The 13,810-nt window shown below is 41.0% G+C and overlaps 1 protein-coding gene across 12 annotated transcripts in view; it reads left to right on the top strand.

Moving 5' to 3' along the window:
* The window catches only part of WNK1 (WNK lysine deficient protein kinase 1), a 107,418-nt gene that overhangs the window by 66,898 nt on the left and 26,710 nt on the right, over window positions 1-13,810 (top strand). For 8 of the 12 annotated variants that reach the window (XM_065626906.1, XM_065626905.1, XM_065626907.1 and 5 more), the window contains exons 9-17: window positions 5,356-5,427; window positions 6,040-6,189; window positions 7,253-7,726; window positions 8,897-9,178; window positions 9,316-9,369; window positions 9,854-9,945; window positions 10,518-10,680; window positions 11,198-11,314; window positions 13,104-13,277. In XM_065626906.1, coding sequence (XP_065482978.1) covers window positions 5,356-5,427; window positions 6,040-6,189; window positions 7,253-7,726; window positions 8,897-9,178; window positions 9,316-9,369; window positions 9,854-9,945; window positions 10,518-10,680; window positions 11,198-11,314; window positions 13,104-13,277 — 1,578 coding nt within the window. The remainder of the gene's footprint in view (window positions 1-5,355; window positions 5,428-6,039; window positions 6,190-7,252; window positions 7,727-8,896; window positions 9,179-9,315; window positions 9,370-9,853; window positions 9,946-10,517; window positions 10,681-11,197; window positions 11,315-13,103; window positions 13,278-13,810) is intronic. The other 4 variants (XM_065626911.1, XM_065626910.1, XM_065626903.1 and 1 more) reach the window with 2 other exon arrangements.

Below are 13,810 nucleotides of genomic sequence, written 5' to 3'. Positions count from 1 at the left end.
GATCTTTTTTTTGGGAAGCAGTACATTAAACATTATCAAACAGTGGTGAACTGTTTGTTTCTTGTATTTTAGAATAGTAGAAATGTGAATTAGCCAGTCGTACCACAGAACGTAAAGGGAAGACTAGTTCTTATGCCCTTAAGTCAGAAGACCAGCTTCTTATTTTCCAGCTTCTAAGCAACCATGGAATGTTCATTAAGCCATGCATAAAACAACCAGCTTTTAAAGCTTGGTTGCTGTGGCTGGTTATTCTAAAAGCTTTGGCGAGCTGTGGTAGTAATAATAGAAATTCATAGTATTAATATGAATACTTTTGAGGATTTTTCTGTAAGTTTTTATCAGAAATGCCACTTCAGCTGCTTTTTGATGGGAAAAACCCAGCGTTTCATGTTTCTCAGAAGATTAGATGCAAGGTAGCTTTCTGGACAGGAGGTAGTCTGTTCTCAGTTTTGGGCTTTGATTTACATTAAATAAATTTTGAGAAACACTTCCCTGCAACTGAAGTATGTGGAACTAGTTTTCAGAATAGGAAGAGTTCTTCATCCTGTAGGACCTTCTTGTTAGTGTTGGTCAATATGGAAATTTGCTGCTGCTTTTCCAGAAAAAAAGGGTCTGTGGAGAAACAGAACAATGTGGAATTGGCAACTTCTCAAAGTCATAAATGGCATCTAGCATCTGTCTTAAAGACAGTATATTTGCTACTGACTCTTGCAGGTGGTTTTTTTTTCCCTTTAGGTTTGATAATACGTTGTTTCTCAGCATACTGTAAGCAAGAGATGAAAAAACAGAGTTAAAGTTGTTTGGTATTCTTACATAGAAGTCTCTTTAGTAAAAAGTTCCCTGCAAATCTTAAATAAGATGAGCCTCATCTGCAGTAGTACATCAGATGGGGTGGAATTACCTGTGGACTCCACTGTTAATAAACCTGTGAATGTTTTATTGTCCAGGCAAGAATTAGATTTGTTTCAGTGAGTGGTAATATCTTATGTGAAAAAGTATGACTAAAACTGATCAAAGGGATCCAAACAGATGATCAAATTGGGCAGAATCAAAAGGCTTTGCAGTTGTTATATTTTTTCCCTCTGTGGGCTGGAATGGTTCAGTTTTGTCTCGTACAACATATCTCTTTAGCTCCCTGGATTGCATACAGAACACACTCCTGACAGGACACTAGCACTGGGTTTTTTGCATTGGATAATATTAAGATTTAATGCTGTTTTAGCTTTTAAATGCAAACTAGAAGCTCCACGTTGTTGCTGCTATCAAGTTCTGAATTTTCGTATTCCCCGTATGGCAGTAACCGCAGGGGTTTGATTGACTTTCAAGCACTGATCACAATGGATAAGCTGTGACTATAAATCTCATGATATTGTCAGGAGCAAAACTGGTTTGTTTTTGTGAACTACTGGAATTGTACTGGAAAAGCAGCTCTAACATGAGCAAATGTTTCCATTTGTAGCTCTGCCTGCCATGGATGTATTTAATGGATATTTACAACTCACCTAAATTTCCTAACTATTGTATGTTTTTGACCATGAATTGAGTAGTCATGCTATAAAGTTACTTCACAGAACTGCCTAGTGAACTGTGCGTGTTGATGTGCTTTCACTTTTAATGTATGAATTACTTGTCTTGTTCATGTCGATACAGCCTCAGCATCCGCGTGGGGGAACACCAACGTTCCCAGATTCACAGATATTTTTCCCAACCGTTCATGAACGGCCGGTGTCTTTCTCACCACCACCTGCCTGCCCGCCGAAGGTGGCAGTTGCTCAGCGGCGCAAGAGCACTTCATTTTTGGAAGCCCAAACTTGCCACTTCCAGCCATTGCTGAAGACTGGCCAGAATTTAGTTCCACCTGGTGGTAGTCCCACCAATTGGACACCAGAGGCCTTCGTTATGCTGGGTACAGCAGCTCAGAGAGTCGCTGGAGAGCCTCTGCATGTGCAAGTTAATCCTGTGTTTGAGCCAGCTCCTGTCCACAGTGACTATAGATCTGGACCAACACCTCCAGAGGATGCTCACTACAGAATGCATCCAGAAGCTGTATATTTGGTGGGCATGCACTATCCGTCACAGGTATCGGAGCAGTATGATCAAGTAGCTTATAACTCTCATGCGACTGAACATTTGAAGCAGGTCTCTGAGTCAAACCATGGGCAAGGTGGTCCTCCACAAAGCTCTGTGTTCGACTTTCAATTGGGGCAAACATACCTGGCAAGACATATTCAGAACCTGAGGCTGGATTCTGGGATGGGTCCCCTTTCTCCATTATCCAGTGTTTCAGCTCCTCTGAGTGCAGATCCTGCTCAGATGACATTCCACCAGGTATTTGTTCCGCACTCTGCCCCGGCTGTGCTCTCTCACAGTGGTGATGGCAGAGCGAGCTGTGTCTTTGAGTTCCATGTCCACACACCGACTTCTGCTCCAGCAGAAGGGGCAGTTTTACCCCAGCGGGTCTACAGAAGTCGCCGGGGCTCTATGGAGACCAGTCAAGAGGAATCCACTCAAGGCGTAGGGTCGCACGGTCGGCTTCAGCCTGTGACAGAGGAGCAGTGTCACTGTCTTGGTCCCGAGTTAGCAGGTCCCAGAAGGGGCTCTGCCAGGCGGAGCTGGCCGGAAGGAAGCCCAGAATACTCCAGTGATTCCTCACAGCTGACTTCCTCTGACACTGGCGATTTCCAGTCTCCTCCCCCTACAGGGGGGTCATCTTCTGCTTTTGGTTCAGACTTCTCATTGCCCATTGTTCAGCTGCCTCAGAAGGTATTGCAAGAGTCGCAGCTCTTCATCTGCTTCCCCCAGGGAGCCTCGACTCAGCAGGCCTTGTCCACCTCGCTTCCATCAGGACCACCTGCACTCTATCCTCAGGTTACAGGAGCAAACCCTTCCAGAATTTCTCTGCTTTTTATAAGTCATACCTTGCACTTAAAGGGGACCCTTGTTCTTAGACTTGCTACGTGTGGTTCTAAGTATTAGCATTCATGGGGATGTCTTTCCACCTAGTCAGTAGTACATTAGGATCTCTTTAACTTACCAGGTTGCAATGAAATAATGAGACATCAGCAACCACTTGGTCTGTGTTCAGCCTCAGCTGAAATCCTGGCAGGGCTTTTGTGTTAAGGGTAACAAATGGTCAGTGTTCCTCGTGGGATTAGTTTTGTTTTTGGCAAGAGATAGCTGGAGTACTCAACTGGCTTCTAAGCAGTGGGTTTAATGACATGTATCTTCTCCAGTTTGAACCAGCAGCGATAGTAAAACTTGCTTTGTATTTTTGTTCCTGCTCCTTAGCCATTTAATGAGAATGTGTTATTTGAACTTCTGTATGAATAATGTTTTATTAGATAACAACAAAGTTAATTTGATGACTGTCCAAAACGCAGGAGTTGTTTCTGGCCTTGGGGCAAGAAAGTGGGAAGAGAGGAATTGAAGGAGCTGTGTTATGTCCTTGTACGTGGTTTTGGAAATGTATTTGCAGGATCATTAGAGAAGTAAAGCTGAGTAGTAAATTAGTGGCACAAACAACTGTTGCTATTAATAACAGGTATTGTTCCTCATAAGCCTAGAACATGGCGTCCTTTTAAAAAACAAAATTTGAGGCCTGAAGCTTACTTTGGCAGTACATGTTTTATCAGCATATGTGATACTTGAACTTGCAATAGTCAGTAACGCATTTGTACACTGTGACTGTGAGGTGTATGTGTGTATACATTGTGTCTGCACTCTTAGTTTGAAACTTTTCATGAGAATTTTTTTTGTGAAAAGAGAGGATTTACTTTAAGTAGACTTTTCTCCTTACTCTTTCTGTTCTTGGAATTAGGGGTTCTCTGACATTTTAGTTGTTGGAATATTAGCAACTTTTGGATTTGTGTGAAGGAACTGGAGGAGAATTTTTTTTGCTTTTTGTGGTAAAATAAAGAACTAAGTATTTAAGTCTTTCTGTGTAGGATAAAAGGTGTTTTTTTAAAGCTGAAACAGCTTTAATCACTAGTCTAATAGACTGTAATTTCTATGCTGTAGGAGAACTTGTGGAGTGAAGCTGTTATGCAAGAAGTTTGAAAGTTACTTGGGGATTGTTTCTCCATAAACCACCTGTGTTAAGCTTCAGGAGGTGACTTTGGATGGATGTAAATTATGTCTGGAAAAGACAATAAGGGATCATGATTATTTTACAGAATATAAGTTTTGGGATCTTTTATCTAATTAATTAAAAGATCAGAATTTGAAGCACAAACTGAGTCAATGTGAACAGATGTTACAGCAGTGGGATGTAGCACGTATTTAGATCCTAGCCCACGAGGGCCTCAAGCTTCTAAAACAGCAAAGAAAAAAATGGTTCTTTTCATTGGCAGTCTGCTTTCTCCAAAGTTTCTGTGATTTACAGTGGTATGTAATTTTAATAAATTTGTTCCTAATAAGCTTCTACGAGCTAAATGATCACAGCATTCAGGCATTTTAGTAGACATTTCTGATGTGATACATATGCACCAGATATTTTTCTTACAAAGGCAGTTCACCAAAGTGGTGCATGTTCAGAGAACTCATCTGGAGGTCTTTGTCTAGTTGTCTCCCAGGATCTCATAAAGAAATATAATTGTCACAAAAATAATAATGAAAATCCTGGGATCTGATTAAAAATGTCAGCCACAAAAATAATAGTGAAAATCCATTCCATTTTCCTCTACATCTTCCACATTCATTTGTATGCCACTTATCCATTTTTTTCGTTGCTTATTCATTCAGAAATTCTGTCTTAGCTAGAACGTGGACCCCCAGATTTTTCAATGTCCAATTACTGAATGGTAGTGAGTCTGAAAATTATTTGTCTTGTATTTTGACATGCCTTTCAAAGGGAACTCATGACATGTACATGTACTGGGTACTTTGTTACCGGTTTAGAATGCTGTATATGTTTTTTTTTTTTTTTTTAACAGATAGCTTTATTTCCTTCTAGCCTCCTCCTACCCCACACCTAACTGTGTTTAGAACACATTTAAAGGTAAAACTTAATGCCTCTATTTCCAGTTATCATACCCAGGCATCCCGCTCTTAAAGCATCATCAGTGGAAGAAGCAGCTGGTAGGCTGATCTGTCTCATGTTGAGGGGCATGTGGGTTGCAAAAATTTCCTGGATTGGTGGTTTTGGAAGACTTAAGAAGGAGTTCAGTAGTTTTCCAGATTGCTCTGCTTTATTCTGGTTGTTGTTGTTGTATTTGGCCAAAAGGACTGGTTGTCCTAAAAGACAGCTAGAAATCTGTTCCAACCAGATCATTCCAGGCAGAAATGATTTTAATTGCCTGCTGCAGAAACTAAAGGGGATTTTAAGCTGATTTGCTGTCTTTTTTTTTCCTCTTCTAGACACAGGTACAAGGCCAGTCAGCCTCAAGCAGTGCATCAGTGCCATCCCAACCTACCCAACATACTCAGCAGGTAGGATCACAGTACCTAAACCCAGGGCTAAAATAATTTTAGTATAGGTTTTTGATGACTCTTTAAGGGCAATTGTCTACCTGTGGTCCCCCCTTCATCCTGTAGTTTTGAACAAAAGCAAAGGAATCTATGCTGAGAGATTAACTGCATTGATTCTTCTGAAATTTATTTTTAGAATCATGTTATTCCTTGTTTTCATGTGTCTGTCTTCCCCAACTTCCACCTGAGCTTGCAGTGGAGGTCCCATTCAAGGGAAGGCATGACAGGAATTACAACTTAAACAGTCTAGATTTTATTCTCATTATTTCTTCTAACTGGAAATAGTATCTTATGCAAAATCCTCTTCTCTTAACTGCCTTTTTGTCCTTTATAGAATCTTCATTTTTGTTTTCACAGGTGAAATAATTCTGTTGCAAGTTTTGGTGCTAATAATGGGGTTGTATTAGTAATGCTAATAAGTAATTGCTAAAGCTTAATAGACTCAGCATATTCAGAAGAACCGTTGTCCCTATGTTGCTTAGGAGAGAGTAAAAAGTAGAATTTAAATAAGATATGCTTTAAAAATTTCTTTTTGGGGAAAAAAATAGCTTCTGCCTCTCTTCCCTGCTACAGAATGCACAGCAGCCAGCCTCTTCCCAACAGCCTGGACAATACCAGCTGCAGCAGCCATCAGTTTCTGCTGGTGCCACTCCCACACAAACTGTCTCTCAAACTCAAACTTCACAGATTATGCCAATGCCTCAGGCAGCAGCTGGGACACAGGTAAATAAAATTCTTCTTTCTAGCAGAAGATTTTTGTTGTCTTCAGTGCTGGTGAATTCAACATGCTGCTACTTTCACTTTTGTCATCTTTTCTAATGTTCCAAAACATTCATCCAAATAATAGTGTTCTGAGTGTGCTACAACTGTCAGTTTTGCTGGAAAATGTGTTGGAAACCCTTTCTTTCACACACAGCAGTCATGAGTAATTTGAGGGAGGGATAGCACTCAATGCACAAAGATCTTTAAATTGTCAAAAATATCATGAGGCATATTGATGAATGGTATATTATGAATAGATTTTCAAGAACTTGTAATTTCTCTGCTTCCCATCAATGTCTACCTTCTGCACCATTATGTGTGTAAAACATGTTCACTTATTTAGGTAGTAGCAGTAGTAGTAGTATTTAGGACTGCCTTCTCCACTCTCATCTTTCTTATTCAGCTCTTCTCCTTTACTCCCTGGTCAAGAAGCTTCTGTTACTGACTGTTACTTCATTTTGGCTCATATCTCTAGCTTGAACATGCGAGCCTTGATTTTGTTTTTAAAATTGTTGTTTTGTTGCTCGTTCATCTAAACTGCTTTCCAAGTTGCATCATTTGCTGGCTTTAATTGACATATCCCCTGCCATTCTCTGAGTGCTGGCACAGTGGCTTTTCATTCTTTGTTGCTTTAGTCCCCATACCCAAAGCTGACAGATTTGTTGAAAGATTTGCGCTTCTTTTCTGTAAGAAGGCAAGCTTGGCTCTGGGGACAGAGTTGCAGGGAACTCATTTCTGTTTATGCACAAGTCAGTGCTTCAGGGTATTTGAACGCTGCTCTTTCACCCTCTGTGGGTGTCTGTTTCAAGAACCTGTTGAGTTCTCCAGGGGAAGTGTTGCGAAGTGAGGACCTTTTGGAACTCCAGCCAACTTCCCGGCCACTCTGCCAACTGAGCTCCCCACCAACTTTAACAGAGTGCTGTAACTTGAATAATTCTTTCTTTGCCTAATGCGTAAAAATTCTGCTTTCTGCAACCTTGCTTTAAACAAAAAAAACCTATCTGTATTTTCTTTACCTCCCCAGCTTCCTGTTTCCCAACCAGTGTCGATCATCCAAGGCGAGCCTCAATTACCTGTTGCAGCACCTTCTGTCCCTCAGCCTTCAGTTGCCCCATCAGTCCCCATTGGCTCTCATTTTCTACCCATGGGACAGCCCTTGCCAACTTCCATGGTTCCCCAGTTCTCAGTCTCTCAGTTGCCCGTAGCGGCTCCTCACGTGTCAGTGGCTCAGCCGGGTTTCCAGTCACTGCCCATTTCAATGGCAACTGCCATGAATCAGCCATTGCTCACACTGGCAACGTCTGCTGCGGCAACCACTGTCCCTGTAGGACCAACCGTTGTCCCTAGCCAGCTTCCCACACTGCTGCAGCCTGTGGCTCAGTTGCCCAGCCAGGTTCTCCCGCAGCTCCTGCAGCCGGCTGTCCAGTCCGTGGGATTGCCAGTCAGCATTGGACAAGCTGCTGAAGCTTCACTTCCTGCTGGAGATGCTCTTTACCAGGTATTGTTGCAAGCCAGCAGAGCTCCACATTTTTAACCCGTTCCTCTGAGGTACCAGATCTGAACTGTGTGCCCTGGCCAACTCACTTCTCATAAGAGAGCCATTAAGCCACAAAGATGAATTCTGTTATGTGGTAAAGGACCATTTAAGTAGAGGTGGGGGGGGGGGGTTAAAAAGAAAAACTCCCTGGACACTCTAGTGCTTTGGGTTTTTCATATTTGGCATTTTAATTTGTCTAAAATGACAGGATCATAGTGCAAGACCTTGGTCAGCCACTGTGTGAAAGAGGACGGCTACACATCCAGGAGATTTGTCAACTTGCAGGAAAAAAAAAGTTATTTTTAAAATGGGGGATGTGTGCTGGAAAGAAATTCAATGGCAACATATTCAGCAATGTCAATATTTCATTCCAAGTCTGGGGAGGGGGTTGAGGAGGGGGACCTGGATATTCTAGACATAAATCAGACAGCATGGATCTCAGTTCATGTTGAAGATCCATGCTGTCTGATTTACATGAACTGAGTGCCTGATGCTAGTCATGAAATGCTAGACTGTTTGGCACAGGCTGCGTCAGCTACTTTGTGGGATCACTGTAAAAATGGCAATCTGAATAGTGACAAAATGAGTGATTCAGCACGATTGTTCTTCTGGAACAAAAATTGTATAGTTATAGAAATATCTGCACTGGGGTTCTAAGGGGTGCTGTAGTACAGAAGCTGTGTGTAGGACGGTTCCTGGGTCAGCTCATCACGAGAGGACAGGAAGAACACTAGAGCGTTTTTGCTGTTTGTCTTAAGAGTCAGCAGCAGTTGCATAACACCTTATGAGCAGTAGTTGTTCAGCCTGAAAATTCTTCAAACTCATTTCAAGTCTCAGGCCTGAAAATATTAAGCCACGCAGGCAACTGCAAGAGCTGGGAGCTGAAGATTGTTTTGCTGAAGACTTGGAACTTTGAGTAGGAATTTGCTTGTTCGAGCATGGTGACTCACAAGCTGAGCTTTGGCTACGTGAACAGTTTGCCCTGCTCCTCTGGGAAGATAGTCTTTGGGAGTGCTTGAAGTATGGAAGGTTGGAACGTGCCCCTGAAACTGATACTTTTTCTTTTTTTAATCTCTTGTTTCCTAATTAGCTCAGATGCTTGCTAACTTGACTCCCTCGTTTCTATTATAGGGCTTCCCATCTCGGCTGCCGCCTCAATACCCAGGCGACTCGAATATTGCACCTTCCTCTGCTGTGGCCTCTGCTAGCATTCCTTCTGCCGTACTGTCCCCTCCCTTACCTGCAGATGCAATGGCTCAGCCGGGCTTTCTTGCTCCTGTTGTGCAGCCGTATGTGGAGCAGAACATTTTAGTTCCCATGGGCAGCCTAGGAGGACAGGTTCAAGGGCCCCAGCCTACAGTGAGTTTAGCACAACAGGCCTCATCTGCCTCCTCGCAGCAGGCAGTTTTGGAGGTAAATATGTTGAATATAATGTCGTGATACATTCGGGGCATTTGAATTATGCAACGGTGTATGTGTGTGGGGAACTAGTCCCTTCCATGCTTGTCTTCAGTTGGGAATTAATATTTCAAATGACCTTTTTCTTACAGCAGAATGTCATGCCAATGTGGGGACCTTGTTGCCACTGGCTGTTCTGTTGGGAAGTGAGTGTGCATCCTGCAGGCAAAAATCTGTTAACACTTCACTTCTTGCTAGTACTGTAAAACATTTTTGCCATATCAAAGACAAACTGCAACTGATAGCCTTTGAGAATCTGTCATGCCTATTCCCTGCAGCATTGTTCTTGCTAGGGAGAATTTGAATTCTCTTTGTATTCTGCGTTGGCTTGTCTTTTGCACATTCTGTTAGTAAGACTGGTTGCATGGCAAACTGTAGTGACATGTAGCAGTAGAAAGGATGGCTGATTTCCTCTTCCCACCCCTTTGCAGACGATGATTTGCTTCACTGCAGTTTGCTCAAGAATCTTTTGTAAATTAGAGCTCTCTAGATGCCAGCTGTTTGAAGTTCTAAAGAGGTAGTGCTTTCAGCTTTACAACTGATTTGGGAGGAAACACTGAAGACCACTGGGTTACTTGTATAGGAATGATATTCTTTGGTGTAGTTCTTGATGTAGGTTTCTATCCATAGGGTTCTCAGGGAGTCTCACAGACGACTACTTCAGAGACTCTTCCAGCAACGCAGCCTGCTCAGTCTACCCCTTTGGCTTCCTCTATGGATAGGTAAGCATTGTTTTCTTTTCACCAAACTGAATTTCAATTTCTTATGTTAGATTATTCTTTCTTGGGGGATATCTAGGTATCTTTTTTTCACCAGGGCTGGTTTTTTTTTTGCCGGGAGTGTTCTTGAGGATGTGAGGAAATAAACTTCCTAGGGGGAAAATGGGTTAATGAGAGTTGGAGTAAGTTTTGGTTTACAGCAGGGTATGGATGGAGTAAACAGAATTGTATATAGAGATTTAACTCCTAATGCTTTTTTATTTGTCATGTCAAATGGATCATATGGGATATTTTTCTGTCCTTTTTGCACTTAAACAGAATTCAAACTCCAAATAGCTTGAAAACACATTCAGAAGATTTATTTGTATGACTCAGTTTGCAAGAGATATGTAGCTAAATAAATACTATTAGAATTGCTGTTCAGGCAAACCCTAAGTGCTGACAGGTCTCTTCCCTACTCTGTGATTAACAAGCATCTACTGCTATCCAGGAGAGAATACCGTCTGGTACGGTAAAGTGTATTGTTGCAGTTATGGAGTGCATGGATGCTCATGTAAAGTTTGTTTGTTTTTTAGTGCACATTCTGATGTTGCTTCAGGATTGAGTGATGGCAATGAGAATGTTCCAGCTTCTAGTGGAAGGCATGAAGGGAGGACTACTAAACGTCATATGCGGAGGTCTGTCCGTAGTCGCTCTCGCCACGAAAAGACTGCTAGGCCAAAACTGAGAATTCTCAATGTAAGTATTTTTATATTTTAGTGAGAGTTTGGTAGTGATTATGTCTTTTTTTGAGTGTAAACATTTCATTTGCTTTTGAGGAATCTGTGTCTTGAGTGATCTTGTCCCCCCTCTGAGCACACAAGTTACACTGCTTCTGGAATCAACCTTCCAAATATAATCTGTTTAGAGTTTTTTGGAGCATTAGATATGGCAAAATTGGCTTGCTTAGCCACAAGTGATTCCGCAGACTATTCTGGAATAATTGATTTAGTCTTACTAGTAAAGGTAGTCCAGTGGCCTGACCTGTAAACTAGAAAGCAACAAAGGAACATCAGGAGTTTTGGAGAAGTGTGGATGAGGTGAGCTTGAGGGTTTGAGTACTTGGCAGATCCTCAGATGAAATGGTGCTGTACATGGCACTATTTATTAGACTGGAAAAAAAAAATGTGTTTGTATCAGAGGAGTACCACTGGTTTGTCTCTGTCGTCGTACATTCTCATGCTTTTAGTTTAAATTGTTGTTTTCTTTGCTTTAGGTTTCAAATAAAGGTGATCGGGTAGTGGAATGCCAGCTGGAGACACACAATCGGAAAATGGTTACTTTCAAATTTGACCTGGATGGCGACAACCCTGAGGAAATAGCTTCAATTATGGTAAGATATATTTTAGAGATGAAGACTTGAATGCTGTCTTAATCACACTAGTAACATGAGCAGTCTTACTTTCTCATCTGTGTTTCAGAATTACTCTTCCATATAGAACTTGCTTTGTAGAGATACATTTAAAGGACATTACTGCGTGGCATGGAATAGAACTTTCTCCTCCCTGCCCCCCCCCCCTTTTTTTTTTTAAATTTAAACTTTTATTCCTGGGCTAGTACAATCTGAATGCAACTGAGATTGTTTTAGTGTCACTGAAGTGAGAGGGAATGACAAAAAGCAGTATCTTTGGTCAGATGCTTAGGCACCTGTGCAGTATTCATCTTTTAGCTTAGAGAGGTGGCAGAATAATAATAAGTGGTGTGTGCTGGATTCATACCTCTTAAAAGGAAGCAAATCAGTAACATGGGTAAAATTATCTCTTTGCCACTAATGGCTTTCCAAGAAAGAGGAAGAAATTGGTGCTTGGCTGTGTATTGGCAGTGTAAACAAGTCAATAGCATGAAGGTAAGTGCTAAGACATATGAAGAGAATACACAGATGTTTTTCCCTCATACCTGAAGTGATCCTATGGAGGATCACTACAGTTAATTTAAAAAAACCCCCCACAAACATTCAAAACAAAAAAAGCCCTAAATAACAAAACCTACAGATATTTAAAGATGAGTAGAAGCAAAATAAGTGAACTGTGCCTCCAGAATGCAGTCACATAGCTGAAAGTGTGCACTTAGCCAATTGAATCTGGAACTTTGTGCTCATTGGTTTTTTTATTGGATGTTGAAGAAACTTTTGACTATAAGACTCTATGGTTTCCTTTTAATCAGAATATTATTAGGTGTACCCTGTATGGGTATCTGTCATTGCTCAACTTAAAGCTCTGAAGGTTTCTATAGCTAGTAAGTATTCTGCAATGCAGAGGCTGATATAAGCACATCATGCTTGTCTTTCCTTTTTCTGAACCAGCATCCTGGAAACTTGATGCAAAAACAATGTCTCAGGCTTTACCTCTGAAGCCCTTTTCTTGTGTTTCCAGGCAGAAGTGCTGTGACTGACAGTTTTACTTCTGTTTCATAGACTATCTCGTGACAGTTCTACCATGTATTATTTCAGGAGACAGAATTTTCTCATGGGTCAGACCAAACTAGGAATGTCGTCTTAAGTGCCAAGTATACTTGTTTAAGCTTGTTTCCTCCAACGTAAGCAGCAGAATGTATTTTTATAAAGCAATACAATGTATTGAAACTAGATAAGCTGAACGATCTTACTCTCCCTATGTAGGGAAACATAATTAATACTTGCATTTATGTACTACAGCCAGACATTGGTGAGTTAGTGATGTACAACCTGCATAGAGAAGAAGTTCTATATGGCATGGAAAGAGAGAAGCACAGACCACATCTTGGAATACAGAATTTTCAATTTTTTTTTATATTCTAGTTTCTTTTAAATGTGGCTCTTAATGTGCATTACATTGGATATGAGGAACTGCAGTAAGATAAGGCTGTTAATTTTAAATGTCACTATGCTAAGCAAAGAATGAGGTGCAAATTTGATGAAGAAGTGAGACTGAACTTAGTTCCATAGCACAGAGTAAACCAGGGCAAATACTTCTGTGCTGGAGATAATTTTAGAAACAATTGTTTTTCTCTAAGGTGTCAGCATCTCTATCTTGTACCTAAGAACAGGGAGGACAAACAGTAACACCACAAGTAAATTAGGGTTATTCAATATATAATTTTGAAACAATTTGTGGAAAATTATTGTTGCTTTGTTCTCTTTACAGGTGCAGAATGAGTTTATTTTAGCAACCGAGAGAGACTCGTTTGTAGAACAGGTACGAGAGATTATTGAGAAAGCAGATGAAATGCTAAGCGAGGATGTCAGTGTGGAGGCAGAAGGTGATCAGGGTTTGGAGAGTATGCAGACAAAAGAGGATGGATTCTTTCCAGGGTCACAGGTACGTAAAGGACAGATTGCCATAGCTATTTTTATTTTCCATTTTGGGTGGTATGGTTTTGTGACTAGAGCTAGTCAGAAACCAAAACTTTATTTCATGAGAAGTATCAAAGCTTAATAATTAAATGAAAAGACAAACAGAGAAAGCTTCATATCAGGATGAGAGCCTTAAATGAATTTAGAAAGCTAAATAATGTACATCTCTTGCTTTTTGATGTGTTCTAACACTTCTGAAGCTTCTAAATCTCCTAAGAGTCCAATAAATAGACAGTGTTAAATGCTGAGGCTTCTTGGATTTGAGCTTATTGTGAGTCAGGACACTAAAACCCACAGCTCTGTGCTGCTCACTAAACACTGAGAGCCCGGACTTCGGCCCTCTACTCAGCAATCTACTTACTAAGAGATCAGATGGCTTGGTTAGAAAACACAAGTTTTGAAACTTCTTCCTGGGAATAAGAAGGCGTGACATTTCCTGAATCTCTGCCTTATTTCCACCCAGAACGAATTTGAAACATCCACTTATCTGCAGAATAT

The sequence above is a fragment of the Caloenas nicobarica genome, chromosome 1 (genome assembly GCF_036013445.1).
Source record: "Caloenas nicobarica isolate bCalNic1 chromosome 1, bCalNic1.hap1, whole genome shotgun sequence".
Taxonomy (NCBI): domain Eukaryota; kingdom Metazoa; phylum Chordata; class Aves; order Columbiformes; family Columbidae; genus Caloenas; species Caloenas nicobarica.
This window is presented reverse-complemented; position numbering and strand designations above follow the sequence as displayed.